Raw genomic sequence first — 18,919 nt, forward strand, 5'->3', positions numbered from 1 at the left:
ACATTTTATAGACTTGCAAATGAAACTTTGCTTCATCCCCCACCCGCCAATTGTGTCCTCCAGAGTGCGAAAGAGCACAAAACTGGACCGGCAGCCACACGATCCATCAGCATTAGTCGCACACGGTCTCCAGACTAAACACACTCTCATTACGAGGCCTGCAAAGTGCCTGGAGGGCTCTTCCTCTGCAAGTTTATTAACACAAGACACAATGTACAACACAACCTGAGGAGTGCTGGACTCGGATGGTAAACAACATTTCCATGTCGCCAGCGGTGCTGCTATATAATTAAAGAATTGAAATGGTCTGGGATGACGCGGCGATATGATTACTAGGGAACATGTACAGTGTTAGCTGCAAGATGATGTCATCCTGTTCTGACCACTGTGCTTTCTTGGCTTTGCGGGTTTAGCAGCAGAAAAATACAGGAAATATTTATCATCCTTTCTTACAGAGCAGTCAAACACTTGTCGCCTTTATAGAGAGACTGGACTTTAAGTGTTATATTCAGTCTCTTTATTTAGTTAAAGATTCACTTGAGTGCCATAATATTTATGTTAGATTTTCTCATGGGTAGTAGTTTAGGATATGCTAGAGTTATAGTGCTACCTAAATATAGAAAAACAAAGAAAACATTTGTGAAGAAGCTCAATTTTCCTGGTAGGGATCCAATTGGGGCGATTGTGTCTGCTTCTTAGTCAAGATGTTCTGGGTTTGAATTTTTGACCAAATTTAGATGGTCCGTTCTAACTTCTTCTTCTGTCATTGCTTCTGTCACTGATCCATCTGTCCGTCCATCGTTTGTCCTTTGGAAACTGAAAATCGTTCCATCATGTTAGTGTGCCGAAACGGTCCGTCAGATGGACTGAGAGGTTCGTCAGTACTTGACCTAGTTATTAATGCAGACGAACAAAAACGCACTTCCGTCCGTCCTCAGTCCGCAATTATTTTTTACTTTTTCATACCTTGTTCTTAGTCCGCAAAATGCCCGTCTATCGTTGACGGACGGATGTACCATTCCTTCACTGGGACATGATACCTACCTCTAGAAATAACATTTTGATGCGAGTGGTGCTTCCTACGCTGGAGCTGACGACCGAGCAGGGCGAATGCAAAGAAGCTTTGTCGCGAGTCGTTTATTCTTATTGGCTGTCTGCGACACTTGCATTCCGGCACAGTGTTCAAGCATCAACTGTTTACATTCACGACAAGCTACTCTACTCTCAAGTATCTGCTAAGCATCAGGCTTTTGAGACACAGAGGCCACATCAAGGAGGTCAACAAAGAACCTGACACCTGGGAGAACCATTTGCATTGAATCGCTGATGCAAAACGCTAAGAGTGAGGAGTTGGGGGTCGGTGAAAGGAGGATTAAAAATGGCCCAAAGACTGCAAACACTCAAGTGGTGGAACAACAAGTTCCCCAACTGTTCCCCATTTGTATTATCTGCAAAAAATGGGAGCAAGGGAGACAGCGTGAGGAATGAGATCATAAAGTGACAGGCAGGCAGCGAAGCACTTTTAGTGACATCTCGAAGACATGGGCAGAGGCCGTGGCGACTGACTCGTGAACTTTAAATCATCACATTTATAAGACCAGATTGGGTTCCTGCGAATGTGCTGTACAGGAGAAGCAATTTACCTTCGGCTGCGGTTTAAATTCTGGAACTTGTTACACAAATTCAAACACAAGGCAAGTGCGGAGTGAGTCCACCATGAGAAACGACACTTGACGATGTGGACAATAAACATTGTAACCTGAGCACACAGGATACCCAAGAATGTGTCTGTCAACTGAAAAGTCAATTTGCGTTTTTATACGCTACCTCCCCACCTCTGTACCCCCACTCGCCCATTGTGAGGCCATCAGATAGTGGCTTCCAGAAGTCCACACCTGTCTCAGGGCTATGTAGAGGAGACGGATCCATGCATTTTGAACATCAGATAGCCTCCAGCCAGGGTTAGTATTGATCTAACGCTTCACTGGCCCTTTGTGAGTGCACCAGCTGCTTTCAGGGGGCTTTAAGATAAGCAATGCAAAGAGAATTGTTTTGCTTTTTCCCCCTCCCTTCCCTAAAACCCTCTTTCAATGCTTCTACATGAAAACCATCACTTAATTCAACACTCCATCGCTCTAGAATAAAAAGTCCTCTCCCTTGACACGAGGCAGCAAATAAGCATTTAAGCGTCAGCCTTGAGGGGGTGCAATGGGAATGGGGTGTAGCAGAAATCACACTTGGAGGAAGATTTGCTAAGAAAATTATTCCATACACTGGACTAAAATGTTTTTTCTCAGATCAATTTTGCCATCTGAATCAGCATTTTGGACATTTTCTATGTATATTTTCGTTGGAATGACACCTCACTATTCCTTTCAGTCTGATCATAGAGGCAGTCAGGTGGGTGAAACAAGGAGAGGGATGGGCTCTGACGTGGGTGGGGTTGCCTCGCGAGAGGCAGACATGGCGACCAGCCGCTCCCAAAGATGACTCATTGGGGCTGCATAGGCTGACACCACACCTCATTCACAGCCAATAATGAGCCATGCTAATGAGCAGGACAGCCACCCTGCATGCTCATCATTAAGCGGGCTGGTGATTCATGTGTCCAGCCTGGAAGCATCATGAAGAGATAAGGCAAGGGAAGCAATCACAAAAGGTCCTTTACTCATTTTGCCTGATCCTTATCTTTTGGTTATTTAATAAGACTGAATTGAACCAGAATGCCCTTGTAACCATGATTTGAACTACCCTTCTAAAAATACGTATTTATTTGTTTTAATGCTTTCACAGTAGCAGTTTACAAATCATATAACTAATACAGCAGAAAATATCATATTAAATGAAAAATCTGATGAATCTCTACCAGCAGCATCATTATGAATCATTGCAGCATTTTCTGTATCCGAGAGGCAGAAACTGAAAACGATCTCAGCATCTTTCTGCCATGATGCAGCCCCCCTTCCGTCCATAGGCCACACCCCTCCCTTGCTATGCTCTCGCTGACTACCTTGGTAGATACACTCCTAAACCCCAGCTGGGGGAAATAAGGTGGCAGGGTGTATGTGGGGGGAGGGTTTCAAAAGGGTAAGTGATTGCCCTCTAGGGGACGAAGCAGAGAGAAAAGAGAGGGGCCCGGTGCTGCTGGCTACCACCCAGGGCCTGCAGACACAGGATGGGGGAAGGGTGGGGTACAAGAGTAGCTACCTAGATGCTGCTCACTCTTGACACAGCAAATGTCAACAGGTCATATGCATACGTATGGGCAAGGCTTCACGATTGCATTGATTTTTTTTAATTATTCTTTTGTGCTGGATATTCTCCCTTCATGTGGGATGTGTGTTTGAAGTATGATCTTTTTCTGAAATGCTGTTACAATGATGCACACCTTTGAGAAGTTTAGCTTTCATCTCGCCAGTCCAGAGACTATTCTCCCTAAAGTCTTGAAAATGATTTGATTTTACCTTGTTTACCTGGTTTCATATACGCCGATGACAAAAATTGAGCTACGATGATGCAGATCCAAATTAGAATCGGCAAACTGTGTTTGCATGCTTTAACTCACCACATGCACATGAATCCATATTTAAATCCAAGCATATACTCACTTGTATTTATTTGACCCATATTCTTACTTAATTAAAATGTGCAAATACAACGTTACATGCAATACTTTTGGGAAAGAGAAAAAAAAAAAACGACCTGGAAAGATACTGTACTACTGACCTACTTCTTTCCCTCTGATACAGACGCGCGCGCGCACACACACACAAACAGGAAAAGAAACGTCACCAAAATAGATTAGCTGGGACAACAACACTTGGTTAGATGCATCTTAGGGGAGCTGATATCCAAGATAACAAATAACGCTGGGGTTCCGATTTTTTTTTTCGAGAACTAGCCAGGCGCGTAGACGGGCATTACGCATTCAGCGCATCCAAGCGTCTGCAACAGTGTCCAAGCGCCACCTTCAGTATCCAACCTGAGGGAGAGGAAACAGAAAAAAGCAAATAATCACATCTCGTTGCTGCACAAACATCTGCATAACCGTCTTATAGCTTTACTACTAAATAACTAAAATAAAAAGGTATTTAACCGCACCCCCAGCCCACAGACGCACTTTTACGCACTAGGCTGCACGATGGTCATCTCGTCTGTGCCGAAGTGTTGGCCCAGACACAGCGTAGCCCCACCAACCCCCCCTCTTCTTCTCCTCCTCCTCCCCCTTCTTCTCCTCCTCCTCCTCATCCCCCACTCCGACGGGGAGGACTAAAAGGGTTAAGAGGAGTCTTGGATGGAGTCTGTTGGGCGGAGTGCAAGCGACTTGATTGGACGGCGCACCATGACGCAACGGCAGGAAAAAAGCCGATAACTAGTTAAGAAGGCAGTTTGGAAGTCTGCAAAAAGAGTGCAGAGCTTGAGACGCGCGCGTTTGGACGCTTTAAAAAAAGACCGGTGCCCACACACCAGAGTAAGGGGAAATAGAGAGGAAAAAACAGAGGACGCAGCCGGGGCTGACCAAGTGTTGAGAGAGGTTGGGGTGGCACCATGGTGCAACACACCGACAACAGCGAGACGGACGGGAGCATGTCACGGGAGGCGACGGACTCGGAGGAGAGTGAATTTATGGCGTGCAGCCCGGTGGCCATCAACCCGGACTGGTGCAAGACCGCCACGGGCCACATCAAGAGACCCATGAACGCGTTCATGGTGTGGTCCAAGATCGAGCGGAGAAAGATCATGGAGCAATCACCGGACATGCACAACGCCGAGATCTCCAAGCGGCTCGGCAAGCGGTGGAAGATGCTGAAGGACAGCGAGAAGATCCCCTTCATACGGGAGGCGGAGCGGCTCCGGCTCAAACACATGGCCGACTACCCCGACTACAAGTACAGACCCAAGAAGAAACCAAAGCTCGACAGCTCCAAGTCGGCGCCGTCGCCGGAGAAGTGCGGCAAAATGGCAAAGACCCCGAGCAAGAAGTGCAGCAAGATTAAGACCAAGAGCGGTCCCAAGTCCTCGCACGGCTACGCGGACGAGTGCAGCGGGGTGTTCTCGGCTTTCAAGGCGGCCAAAGTGATCAAGAGCGAGCCCAGCGATGAGGAGGAGGACGACGATGACTACGAGGAGGACTACCATATGCACCACCACATGCACCGCCACCACCACCGGGTCGCGGGGATTAAGGAGGAGCGCCTGAGGCCGTACAACGTCGCCAAAGTGCCCGCCAGCCCCACGCTGAGCTCCTCGGCCGAGTCGGAGGGGGCGAGCATGTACGAGGAGCTGCGCGGCTCAGCCACCAGCACCACCGGCACCACCAACAGACTCTTTTACAACATCAAGAACATTTCCAAGCAGAGCACATTGCACGCTGCTTCCCTCTCACCAGCATCCTCCAGGTCGGTCTCCACGTCCTCCTCCTCCTCTTCTTCCTCATCCAGCAGCTCCTCCTCCGGCGAGGACGCGGACGATTTGCTGTTTGACTTTAGTTTGAATTTCGCCTCCAGCGCCTCTGGCTCGGAGCTGGGCAACCCCAATTCAGGGAACCTGTCGTTGTCCCTTGTGGATAAAGATCTGGACTCGTTCAGCGAGGGCAGCCTGGGCTCTCACTTTGAGTTCCCAGACTATTGCACGCCTGAACTCAGTGAGATGATCGCAGGGGACTGGCTGGAGGCCAACTTTTCAGACCTGGTCTTTACATACTGAGTTAAAAAACAAAAAGTAATAATTCAGAGGAGAGAAATTCACTGATGCGTTTGTCCTGATCAAGTTGTCCCTAAAGACCCTGCCTCCCTCCTTTTCGGTGGGGAAGGTGGTCCTGTGTTTCAGGACCAAGAGGCAAGGTGAGGTTTGAGATGCTTAAGAAGATGGTAGCAAAAAAAAAAAAAAAGTAAAAGCAAACACAAGTCTGCAGACTTTTTTTTAAAATTATCTGGCAGCATGACAGGGTTTTCTGGATTTTCCCTGCTGCATAGGGGGGAAAACATGACTTCTATGCATCTTATCCTCTTTTTAGACAAACTGCAGGGAGACGAAACTTGTGGACTGACTCGAAGCAAATCTGTGAACTGTTCAGGATGTTACTTTATCAGCGAGAAAAAAAAAAAAAACACACGGTTTCTGTAATTTCTAAATCAAATGTTTTTGTTTTTTGTAACCGGTTCCGTTTACCTCCTCCTTGTTTGGATCAATTCGACAAAACTCAGCAGTGTACACACAACACGTGGGGGAAACATTTTGATACATGACAGACCTCATCTTTTTAAAAGAAAAAGTAAGATAATATTTTCAGGCATATTTTTGTACAGTCAAAAGGGAATGTTCTTACTGTGCTTTCAGTGAGTTTCAGGCACTTCTTCCCTTTATCCTTTTTTGTTTTGTTTTTACGCATGCAAGGGAGTCCTGGTTTTAAGGATTAAGTTAAATTAAAACTTGCATCAAAAATGCCTTGTGATTTTTCAACTAGGTTTTTTTTGTACAGTTGTAGAGCAGATTTGTTGAGTATTTGTAGACAATACAATGGCGTCATGGGGGATACACATACCTCAGAGCTGGAACTAGTTTCAAGATTGTATATGTACTGTAATATAGTAAAAGTTAGGAGTTTATGTATATCATACTCGTGATATGTGGATGGGTCCCGATCGCAGGTGTGAAACTGGATTTTTTTTTTTTTTTTGGTATTTTTATGGCACATACTGTTTTTTCGCCCCTCTCATTTTTTGTGCAATATAATACTCTTTAAGAAACAGACCATCAACAATTGTAGCAAGTGATGGGAAAATTTGAACAGACTTGTGCACTGTCGACATCCTCTCATGTTATGATGCTGAAGCCTGTCCGGGCAGACAAAGAATAAAAACAAATCAGCTGGAACTGATGCAAAACAAGTTCATATGGCCTGTGGTGTGATAAATACAAACACATTTTTGAATGTTATTGGAAATATCGGGGTGGGTGAGGGTGGGGGGGGGGGGGCAAACCAGTTGACGTGACGATTACTTCTGCAAAAGGGCATGTGTGATACCGTGGTGGTCAAAGCAAGCAAAAAAACAAAAAACTACATTCCACACTCCGGTTTCATTAAATGAAACTTTATTTTAAAACTGAAGACTGCCTTCTTTTTTATCATAAACCATAAACCTGTATTTTTTATTTCTTGCACTTAAAAAGCAGTTTATTTTTATGTGAGTCTCATATGAAATCTGTTTGATAAAAAGCAGAACAAATGGTTTTTGGAATATGACTTAATTATATGCCGAGACTTTTTTTGTTTTCCTTGTTGGAAGTTCTGGGCAGTAGTTACTTCACATTCCGAGTGTGAACCTGTCATCTTTTTTGGAATAAATAACAACCTACCACCATAGACTGTCCTTTCAGTTTGTGAATATATGTATATGTACACACCTGTGTTATTTGTTTTGAAAAAGGATGTGTTAACAGTATGAGGCCTAGTTTGTATTTAGGCAGATGCTGTGAGAAGTGGATGGGCTCAAAATAACATGTGATTTCACATTTAATAATAAAAAAAAAAAAGGAACGAAAGAAAAGTGCTTAACTCCAGTCTTGAAACTGATTTACTTCCACAACATGAAAGCGGTTGCTGCGCCTTTAAACAATTGAATCGCCCGCTTGCCGGCGCTCAGCGACGCGATTGGTGGGCTCGGTGGTCCCCTTGGAGACGGAGCTGGAAACTGGAGCCGCTTCCCCCACCCTCTTCCCTCCCCAACCCAGCATGTGGGAGCACTCAGTGTGTCTGGCTTCCATTCAGAAAAGTAGCTCCATGCTCAGCGCTGAGCCGCTTGAGAGATGTGCAAAAAAAAAGAAAAAAAAGCACCACATCTGACATATGTTCACTCTGAGATAAACATTTGCACTTGTTCCAGGCAGATGTCTTCTAATCTATAAAAATGTGTTGTTAAGAACATAATTCCACTGTGGAAATTCAGTCTAGCGATCTGTTAATTCTTAAAAATATCACTGGGGAGTGTCATTTGGAACTAAAGACGATTTAAAACGATTATTCAGTGGACGCCGCACGTGCCGTTCAGATAAAATGTTGAAATGATATTAAATGGAAGGTGAGGGCTGCACTCATAAGAAAAATACACTTAAAATGAAATTAAATAAATCTAAATAAAAATGAAAAAAAATAGATGTGACTGAGAGAATAGTATTATATAAAATATGAAAAATATATTACATTTGTGATAATAATGTGGACAGAGGATTACTAGGACCAGAATTAAAAGTGGATCAGTGCGATCTAATACTGATAAGGAATAATATACACACACACACACACACACACACATATATATATATATATATGTTTTTTTTGCTCTATAGAGCTCAAAATAAAGATTGGTGACCGTTAAAAGTACCCATACGTCACTTTATGTGCAGAGCCCCCCCCCACATGGCAAAGACAAATGTTTGAGATGTTGTCATAGGTATAACTTGGGTGTAATTAGAAAACATATCTCCTCCAAAAGTGATGTCACAGTATGTCAAAGAATGTAAAATGATGAACTTTTAAGTGCTTACGTCTTTGCACACATGCGTCCTCCAGTCTCCTCCGAGGCCTGGCCGAAGAGCTCCGCCTCCAATAGATCATACGAGCCACGCAGCTCAGGCTGCTGAGAGATTTGTGTTCATTACGGCAATAGAATCCAATGATTAATATTTGCCATGCATGGCCGCGCAGGTACTGGCCCCCCATTAGGTCGGTTTGCAAATCTGTAATAAAACATTTATCCAGCTATTACTTTAGCTGACCTATTGGTCAAAGTTGCTAATGGGTTCCTGGGCTATTCCCAGCAGAATCTCAACATTGATTTTGTGTTCCTCTGAAATATCTGCTCAGAGCTAATGCCACTGCTACATGTTGAAATGAAATTAGTGACCCGTTGAAATTTCCTTCTATTTCCTGCTTAAATAAATAAAAAGGGCGAATCTGAAATCCTCGAGAGACGCGGCGGTCGATTCATCGGGGGGTGACACGAGTAAGTCATTTTCCATTCCATGAGCTTTTAAATCATTCATCTACATCTTGAAGTCACAAGCAAATCCCCGACACTTGCACAAAAACCACCAAAAGAACCCAACGTTTAAACATGTTACGACAGCGTCCTCTTTATTAGTAAATCTCTTAATAACAAAGCCTGTTATGTATCCCTCGCATCTTCCTAAAGCGCCCCTCCTTCTCCCTGCATGCTGACTCTCATCCGGTGAGCTCAGATGCATTACATCATGGCTGAGCTTATGCCACCGTGCAGTAAGATTCCATGTTGTGTCATCGTTGATCCACATCGGCTCGGCCCCCCCACCCCCAAGAGCTGTCTAATATCGCTATGGGAATACTGCTGCTGCTTCCTTCACGACAATAACAACAGCGCTCACCTAAATTTAAACCTGCTTACTGTCAGTTAATTTACGAGTCGGCAGGATTTATTGTACCCGAGCCTGTTGTCTGCCGTGTCTGTTTGACTGACAGCGGTCCCTTCTGTCCGATGAGTTATACAAGCCTCGAACTATCACTTTAATAGTCTAGTCATGAATCCAAATGAGAAAGGCATGAATGTTTAGCCATCGGACCTTCAAAGTGCCCATTCGTCCCCCTCACTGAATTTGTCTGTAAAATTGCCACATCTTAGACTCAGTGTCCTCCGCTGTAGTCTTGGCCCTGGGGCGACTCCTCCTGCTGCTGTTGATGGCTATCCATTTGGTGTGGATGTGCTGGGAGGCAGAGATGAGCGCATCAGCCCCATCTGCTGCATTGGTATCCACTATCCCTTCACATTTGTGGGACGGGGAGGGGGTGGCCAGGACCCAATTCACCACATGGCGCCTGAGCAGCCTGCGAGATTGAGCATGCACATGTGCACGTACATATTGGAAGGGGGTGAAGAAGGGAGAACTGATGGGGTAGTTGGGGATTGGGGGGAATTTTTTATCGGAATTGGTTAAATCGGAGTAAAGTAGTAGAAAGAAAAGTCGTCCCCCCGAATAGAGTCTACCAATAAAATACACTGGAGCTCAATTTCTAAGGTCCTAAACTTCTTAGCTCTGGGAAAAGCGCCTTATGCACAGTTTATGATGTCACTTGGTAAATCAACTTGTATAATCTCAAACCGTCCTTGAGCAACGTCCACCAACGGATGGCTTTCGATTTGGACTTGGTGGGGCAAAGCAGTGGTAGAGTAAATATTGCTGGATTGTGTGATATTGTATGTACACGCAGTGCTCTGTTCCTTTTGTTTTGGTTGTGGCTTACTCACGTTTGCCCACCACTTCACACACATGTCCTGCTTTCACACCCTTTATAGAATTCAATCAGAAATGTTTGCTTTTAGACCTGCTATAAAATGGCTTTGACGTTAACCAAATGGCCAACAAGACACTGTTTCAGCAAAAAGTAATATGGACCCTAATGTAGAGAACCTTTTAGTGAGTAAAGCCGTTCTCAATTATTTTTTCCCATTTTACAATATTATGAAAATCGTAACCTAGCCCCCCCCCCCCTCTCTCATCGTAAGTCTTATTATTACAAAAGAATACGTTAGAGAATATTGATCCCAAAGGAAATTTACCGTTTTATGTCTATTTAACAAAATGTTTTATGAGTGGACGAGTGCTGGTCTGTATATGAGCCACCTCTGGATCGTTGATTTTTCTTCCTCATAGCGATCAATTTTAAATATATGTTGCGCTTATGTTGACAAAAACTAGCCACGTTTGAATCTACGGTAATCGACTCCCAAACTAACAAACTGCTCAAAGGTCTCTTCTCAAGCTGCAAGCGAACATTCCCCCATTCCCAATTGTTCACATTGCACTTTCATTATTTAGTAACAAGTAGAGAAGTTTGGAGGCGACTCAGCGGGTCGTCGGGGGTTGATTGAAGCGGCGGTATTGTCTCGTCGACACAGAAACAAACAGTTCAATCAATCCTCCTCGAATATGTTCTGACGTGTGGGAAGATCTCATTGGGATAAGGTCACTTTTCTGTAGGGAGCCGCTGGAGGTCGTGCATCACTCATGTGAATTATCTGTAAGGGGGGGGCAGGAACCCGGAGGCGCACCTGCTTCTCTTTTCAACTCGGAGTAATCCTATTAATTACACAGAGGCCCTCGGATGACATTCTGCCGATTTGGGGTTGAGAATTGTGTTTGCGCTGCACACTGCGGGAGAAAACAAATAGTTTCTATACCGTTTCATAAATGCCTCAATAATGGGATCAGTGTAATTAGAGGCGTTTTGTAATGACATTTGCTCAGAGAGCAATCATAAAAGTCACTTGGCCTGATTGTGCTCAGTTTGGGATTTGCAGAGCTGTGTTTGCAATTAATTGTGACTGCACATTTGATATTTGTCTGTAGAAGCAGCAATGGGAGCATGGCCTTGCTTTCTAATGAGAAAATTGGAAAAACTCGGGTTTTATAATGGAATTAATTGTATGGATTTTGTTGGTGGAAAATCTGAATGAAATCGTAATCTGGTTGAGATTTGTTTTGTAGATGATTCATTAAGGTTGAAATACAAAGAAGTGTTTGGATGACACATTGGTTCAAGGTTGCAAAATGGTTTTGTTGTATTTTCTTGTCAACCAGAAATTATCAAAATTTCAAAAACCGGTCTTAAGGCAACCCATCTTTGAACAACGTCCTCCAATGGATGTACCAGTTTTGAAAATGTTCAAAATTCTGGTCTGGTGACCATTTGGCGAACATTGGTGAACGCAACATTCGCAACCTACTAAAACACGCAACTTTTTGCAACTAAGGATCATTTGATTACTCCCTTGTAAATGTCTATATTTATACTTGGACAGATAACGTATTTGCCAACTAATCAAAGGGACTGTGTAGTACTTTATCACTTCAGTTCAGCGCTCTCATTGCTTGCTGTTAAGGAAAGTCTGTTTGGCTATCTGCCCGGATGCATGGATTTAAGACTAGAGCAATACCTCCTCCCCCGCTTTTGGAACCGAGATTGCGTGAGTGTGCGAGAGAGAGAGCGAAAGAGCAATGCTTGGGTTTTTGTGGGTGTCGTTACCCTAGCAAGATGCATGAACTAAAAATAAATCAACAGGCTCTCACCACAAACTAATGGCTTCATTTGGAGCCTTTTTGGTCATTGTAGCTATATTGTAAAATCGACTTAAAAGAAGTAAAGTACCTCTCGGCAAGTCTCCATTTTAATGGCACCGGTAACAGACATTCATGACCCCCTACCTGCCCACACCAGGATTAAGCAAAGTAGTAATCTAGATTCAAAAGTGCAGCTCAAAGGGAGCCCATGCAATTTCCCCCTAAAGCTAGAGCAAAGCCAGCAGTTGGTCATTCATATGCATCTGAAATCTAATACTCGGCCGCTGTTCCTCCCGCTGTGCAACGCCCTTCTCCCTCCCTCCTTCCCTTCCTGACTCACCAGTGAACTTCTACTCCACCAGGGCAATCTGACCATGCCCCGCCTCATTCTGCAATCTGCAACCCCCTCAGCCCCCTCCATATCGTTCTACCTTCTTGTAAGTTACCCAGGTGACACCACCAGGGCATCCCCTCGCAGTTCAAGCGAATGTTGGGTTTCATCTGGTCGCCTTTGCTGCATCAGTAAATAATTAGCACACAGGAAGCATGGAGTGCTTAACATGGATGTGTCACTTGTTAATTTAGTCAGCAGATGCTGACCTGCATACATCCCTGAAACTCTGTTTATTGACAATATATCTTTGTCAATCATTGTTTGTGTATATATTTTTATTATTTTATATATTTTACATAATTTATTTAATATATATATATAATATATATTTTTATTATTTTATGTATTTTATAAAATTATATTATATATTAAAAAACAGTTATTGTCTTAAAATGTCTCGTCTTCCAAATAAAAATAATGTGTGAGGCCCAGTATAAAGAATACCCACATCAATATTTAAAAAGTAGTTCTAGTGGCCAACACCAAGTATCTCATTGTGTTAAAAACTTTAAATCACCAGAGAGCGGACATGTTGATTCTAATCCAGCCATTAAGCAATTCTGTAACAAATTATGCCGGAGTGGATGATGGATGGTTGACCTCCCTAATTAGCAAAAGGCAGTAATGCCCTCGAAGGCTTGCATCTGCAAAATGATAAGCGCTGCCAAAAAGTCCATTAACTGCTTGTAGATTTTAATGGATCTCCATCAAAGTGTTGCTGCAGAGACAACTTTGCATGCTCCAGGAACGTAATATGGAGGTCGGTAACATATTGCCTGTGTACAAATTTGTCAGACAAAACTTCAGCGGGAGTTTTTACGCGATTGCTTGTAGCCAGCGGGATCACTCGTCTCTGAAAAGATGTGACGTGTGGCCTCACTCTTCATCCTTGATCCACACAAACACGACCAGGACGGACACTTACCTTGACTCGCTACTTTTTCCCTGACTGGTCAGAGTTATTCATTTGATTGAGCCGGCAGAGAACGAATGTCGGTAGGTCATTACAAACGGCCATAGGCAGTCCAGAGACGTGGGCCTGCTGCTTCTTGATGTTTTGGATGACCTACACTTCTCTCCCTGACATTTTCTTTTATACGGGGTACAATCAAACTTTGGCTCAGTATTCCAGGTTTTCATAGACATCGAAATATCTTTCAAAGAAATCCGTAGAATGCAAAGAATGCCAAGTCAACAAATGTATATGAAAGGTTGCAGCTTGCATGGGCTCGGTGTAATATCCTCCTGCTAAACATGCTAAGCTTGTATTAGCCTCAAGCTAACACAAATTTCATCACGCATAAACGAGATGTAACCGGGCGTGATTGAGAATCAGTGGGGTGAAATGACCGAGGCAAGAAACGGTGCCACTGTGATTTTGTGAATTATTAGACTCTGTGCAGATTAGTTAATTAGGAAGGCTAATGCAGTAATTAACATGAAGGCCAGTTGGTGCAGCATATTCCTGACTCATACGATCCCATTTATACATATCACTGTGAGCTGCTCGCTCCCTCATTGAAAGTACTCACTAATATTCTCATTAGGCCGTACTACAGAAACTATACTCCTCTTTAAGTGACGGCTTCAAGCGTGTAATTGCGTGAGCAATTTTGTCCACGGTCACAGAAATCCACTCACCGCTGAAAAGTTAATGACACTAAAAGCCAGTGGTGTACCTTGACCAGTTAGATTGTCACTCCATAGAATTTGTCATGACGGAAAATATTTTTTGAATGTCACGTTGGCCCCTGGCTCTTAAGCAAAAAAAAAAGAGAAAATGTTAGTGATCCATGTCAGCTTCAATTTGACTGAGGGACCGAGTCTTTGTCGACAAGACACAAACATAGATGTCAAGAGGTTTGCCCTCCAAGAAAATCTCTGAGGACTTGATGGAAAGTGGCAATAAAGATGTGCTTGAATTTGTTTAAAAAAAAAAAAAAAAAAGAAGATACAAGTCACTTGCAGGGCCACAGTAAGAGATTTAGTTGTGTTGGTACAATTTCGATCAGTGGGCTGATCTGTTCCTGTCACCCTTGCACACTGCAGGCGTGTGACTGATATCTAATTCACTAGATTTCTCACTTCAGTGCACCTTAGAAGCCTGTCTGACCTCATCACCCAACTTCAAGCAATTTGTCTTAGTTAAACATAAGATTATTTACAAGAGCATCTAAAGTTCCTTAAATTAAGGGAAATGAATCAACGTTATGAAATAAAACCCTCTAATATTGTTAAAAGCCTCTAATAATGTGACTCACAAATGTTCATAAACATGATAATATAAATGTTTGATTTTTTTTTACCTCACACACTGAATAGAAAAAAAATGCGCCCCATCAAAGTTTAAATTGTTCTCAACAGCACACATTGCCTGGTAAAGTCGAATTTGCAGTTGAAAGAGAAAGTGCTGCTTCCTGCAACGTCAATAGTGCCCATAAAATATATTAGAAATCTACCTGGCGTTGATTTTCCATGGCATACGCAACTTTTTTTTTCTCCCAGCATGGCTGTGAGCTGCAGTAATTAGATGGACGCCATAAGGCTACTGCCTCATGACAAGTGATCAACAAACAATGATTTATGGTACCATCTTGTATCAGGGGGATGACCATTGATTTGAACACACAAAGGGAGCACACACATACACACATGCAGACACACGCCACAGATGACCACGCGCATAAATCAAACACACTCCCGTTACATTTGCTTGTGTTGTTTTTATGCTGACCTGTCGCTTTTACCTGCCATTCAATTTTAATAAACATCAAAGTATTTGACGAGTGAGCCGGCTGGCGCTTTTTTAAATCCTGTGAAGGAATCATCTGCTTATAACGGTTGTCATTCCGCAGATGCTGATTCCACATATTTACTCTATTGATTCTCTCAGATGCAATTAAACACAACAGTGTGTTTGTGTTTTAAAGGCTGGTGGGTGTGAGGGCATTCTTGTGATGGTATGTTCAAGTGCATCTGCTAATGTTATTACGCCGACAGATGCTAGGTCAAATATATGCTACGTATTTCAACATTGAGGACAATATTCATATGAAATATGCTGAGTGAGAAAAATGGCATCTTTATTATGTGACCACTCTCATCAGTTGATTGAATTGTCAAAGGTTCAACGATATTACCATATTCAGCATCAAATATTACGCAATGACATAAGCAACCAGGATATGTTCTAAAATATTTTATATTAACTCATTTAAACCTCAGGTTGTTGTTTACTGCCAGTATAAGGCGAATGTTAAATGCCCATGAGAGTTTGGACAGTGTGAGGATGAACTCTGCATTATTGTTTTTCCTTACCACAGATTGATCGCCATCGCAGTCAGGTCGATAAATGTCTACAAATGACGTTAATAAGGTGACTTGCTTGACTACATACAGTATGGTAACATTATGATGCATAAGTAAGCGAAAAGATAGGTTGTTTGCAATTCTTAGATGAAAGCTGTCGTTATTTTCATGCCAATTATTCCGCTGGTCACTCAAGGAAGATCCATATAGACTAGCTGCCATTGCATGAGAGTCACCAAGTCACACTCTCGAAATTTACAAGAAGCTGTACATGGAACCTTCCCTGTTGTAACTTGTGTTGTGGCAGTGGAGTAATTTTGTATGCAGTATTAATTCACCATTAGAGATTCGTGTGTCTCACTCAATCTCACTCGCCCTTTCAGCTGCAAGATGATCGAATGGCCTCCAGTGTCTTCCAGCTCTTGGATAAGCAGTTGTCATAGGAAATATCGATATGTGATAGTTTTATCCATTGATTAAACTCTGAGTGAATGCACAAGCACTCAACTCCAAACTACCCCTCCTCCATTTTTGTGATTTAGGATACATTTATGCAATGATCTCTAAGTGCGATGTCATTCTCACACAGCTCGCCATATTTGTGAGAGCGTAATCGATAGCTTCATTTGATCTTCAATAGATTGGGATAGAGAGTTGAGGTGGCGAGGAAAGCAATGCTTTATGCCGTTGTATAAGGTCAGACGTATGTTTCGCCTGTTCGGTGAATGGGCTCGGAAATAGCCCCATCAACATTGATGAAGCAATGACGAAAAGGAATTACGGTTTGACGGGTCAAAAATTGCCACTTAGATCAAATGAATCAATCGCAAGTGAAATTATATACGGTAGTTAGTCAAATCCTTTCAGTGTCTTGAAACTGTTGCATTGATAACTGAAGGCTACATTTTGTACTGCATGGAAAATTGGTGAATGCTGATTTGGGGGACTGTGCTACCATAAAAAAGAACGATTGATTTTTGAGATGGCATGCCGTGAGAATTTCTAATATTCATGTCACATAATCCGAAGCCAGGGGAATAGATGCTTGGGGAAACTGCAGGTCATGGTCAAATAGAACTCTTACTATAGAGGCTATCTCATTTAGATGGTCATTAGACATTCAAATGATAATCATCTGCCTGGATCTCAATTAGAGGAAATCCAATTCTCCCGGTGCTCTGATGGCCTTTCCGAGATCCACCAGGTGTGCCGCTCGCGACGGTACCTCAGAGATTTCACGATGTGTGAATGATCTTTATGATGGCAGAGGAAAATGCCATGGGCAAAGTATATTGTACACGAATGGAGGATGGAAAGGGTAAAACTTGCATGGGTATTTGTCATTTCATTAATTTAGTCAATAATGGATGAAGGCTTCTTATCACGATATTAGTGAGTATATTTGATGTAAATTTATGAGATTTGTGCAAGGTTCCCAGAAATGAAATCTCGTCAGGTGCATTGCTCCGATATAGCCACTGTTAAAAATCCAAAATATGTACCGTATATTCCGCACTATAAGGCGCACCTAAAAACCTCTAATTTTCTCAAAAGCCGACAGTGCGCCTTATAATCCGGTGCGCCTTATATATGGACCAATATGGATTCGTGGATGAGGACTAACTTATTAAAGTAAGCTTTACGTGTTTATTTTGTGTGTTGTGTGATATTAACGTTTGAGCAACGTTGAGTTATTGATATATTATTATTGTTTTCACTATTTTGAGTGTTACTATATTTTGACTGCATTAACGTTTGAGCAACGTTGAGTTATTTATTCTATGCGCCTTATAATCCGGTGCGCCTTATATATGGACAAAGTTTTAAAATGGGCCATTCATTGAAGGTGCGCCTTATAATCCGGTGCGCCTTATAGTGCGGAAAATACGGTACAACTTTACAGATATGTACTATTTCTCCCAAATTAGGTCAAAATCCAAATTTTAAGAGAAATTAGAAATAACTATGCTTTAAATTATCCCAATGCTTGTTTCACTTGCTTATTAGTACACTGCACTAATGGACTCAATTATTGATGAACTGTAAACCAAAACAGACCCAAAGCCATATATGCCCTCCAACAGTCCGAAGCATGCGGTTGTCAAGGGCATCCACTTGCTCGGTCCTCAGCCCAAAACAGCAGTGACCGTTGCTCTTAGCATTAACCCCTGCTGAATCCTAGAGGTTAAAACCCCTCTCTTGATTTACAACAGCCAGTACACTCGGGAGGCCATTAAAAAGATGTAAATTTGGACTATTTGTACAGAGAAAGGTGCATGAACCCAGGGACAGACCACCCACTCGCTTTGCCTTCAACAACACTTTCCATGGCTTTGGCTCACAAATCAGAAATGGGGGAGGAGGGGTGGGGGGTCTTTCATTTGGGAAGGTCACAGACCTTTTTATCACCTCTTAAAGACACCCGTTGAAGCCATCTCTCATTGGGCACAACTGGATGCTGCACATCCTTTTATTGGACAGCAGTATTTGTTGCCTCGAGCCAGTGACAAGTGTCTCAGCAACGAAAATGTGCCTGGGATACAAATGTAGATTCAATCAAAAATCTGTTTTAAAAGTCACTTTTGTTGCTGTGCCGTGACATCATATCACTAACAAACCAAACATTTGCATTTAGCGCACAAACGGCGCATACACACAAGGTTTGACCAACCTTGACATCTGCCTTTTGGCTCGGAATGTGATGGATGGATTAAATGTCACCTATGCCCTGGGTGATTCCGTCACTCTGTGTATGGCCGTTGTTGTGTATGCGCTGCTGTTGTTTGTTTCTGCCAGACGTTTGCATTGTGTCCGTCAGTCTCGCCTGCCAATCATGCCCTGACGTGCTCTGCTGGATCCTGCAGCATTTGACACCCTCCCCCCACCCACCTCCAATTCCTTTGCAAAGACACACGCACACAAATATATCCACAATTAGCCAAGATAAGCTCGGATTCTGTGACTTCCTGCAGATTGCTCTTTAGATAAGAGCAGAGACATCCCAGTAAAAAAAAAAAAAAAAAAGCGCTCTGGAAACTGAAGGAAAAGGAGCACACATACAAAAGCTGTTAGGCTATTCGGTTGATGTGATGATGGACCACAACAGCATCCTGTCACGACATA

At 42.9% G+C, this 18,919-nt stretch overlaps 1 protein-coding gene and 1 long non-coding RNA gene across 2 annotated transcripts; one reads left to right on the forward strand and one right to left on the reverse strand.

The window, feature by feature from the left end:
• Positions 1-3,316: 3,316 nt before the first annotated feature.
• On the reverse strand, positions 3,317-4,262 carry LOC119116455. Its single transcript, XR_005096273.1, has 2 exons — positions 4,121-4,262; positions 3,317-3,982 (listed from the first exon to the last, which is right to left on the reverse strand). It is a non-coding gene; the product is annotated as an uncharacterized LOC119116455 (long non-coding RNA).
• Positions 4,263-4,372: 110 nt separating this feature from the next.
• Positions 4,373-7,364, forward strand: sox11a (SRY-box transcription factor 11a). Its single transcript, XM_037241820.1, has one exon. The coding sequence runs from the start codon at positions 4,549-4,551 to the stop codon at positions 5,704-5,706; it is 1,158 nt and encodes a 385-aa protein (XP_037097715.1). The 5' UTR covers positions 4,373-4,548; the 3' UTR covers positions 5,707-7,364.
• Positions 7,365-18,919: the final 11,555 nt, after the last annotated feature.

This window comes from Syngnathus acus, chromosome 22 (genome assembly GCF_901709675.1).
Source record: "Syngnathus acus chromosome 22, fSynAcu1.2, whole genome shotgun sequence".
Taxonomy (NCBI): Eukaryota; Metazoa; Chordata; class Actinopteri; order Syngnathiformes; family Syngnathidae; genus Syngnathus; species Syngnathus acus.

Coding starts and splice junctions, on each gene's coding strand:
- sox11a (XM_037241820.1), top strand. CDS start 4,549: ATGGTGCAACACACCGACAACAGCGAGACGGACGGGAGCATGTCACGG.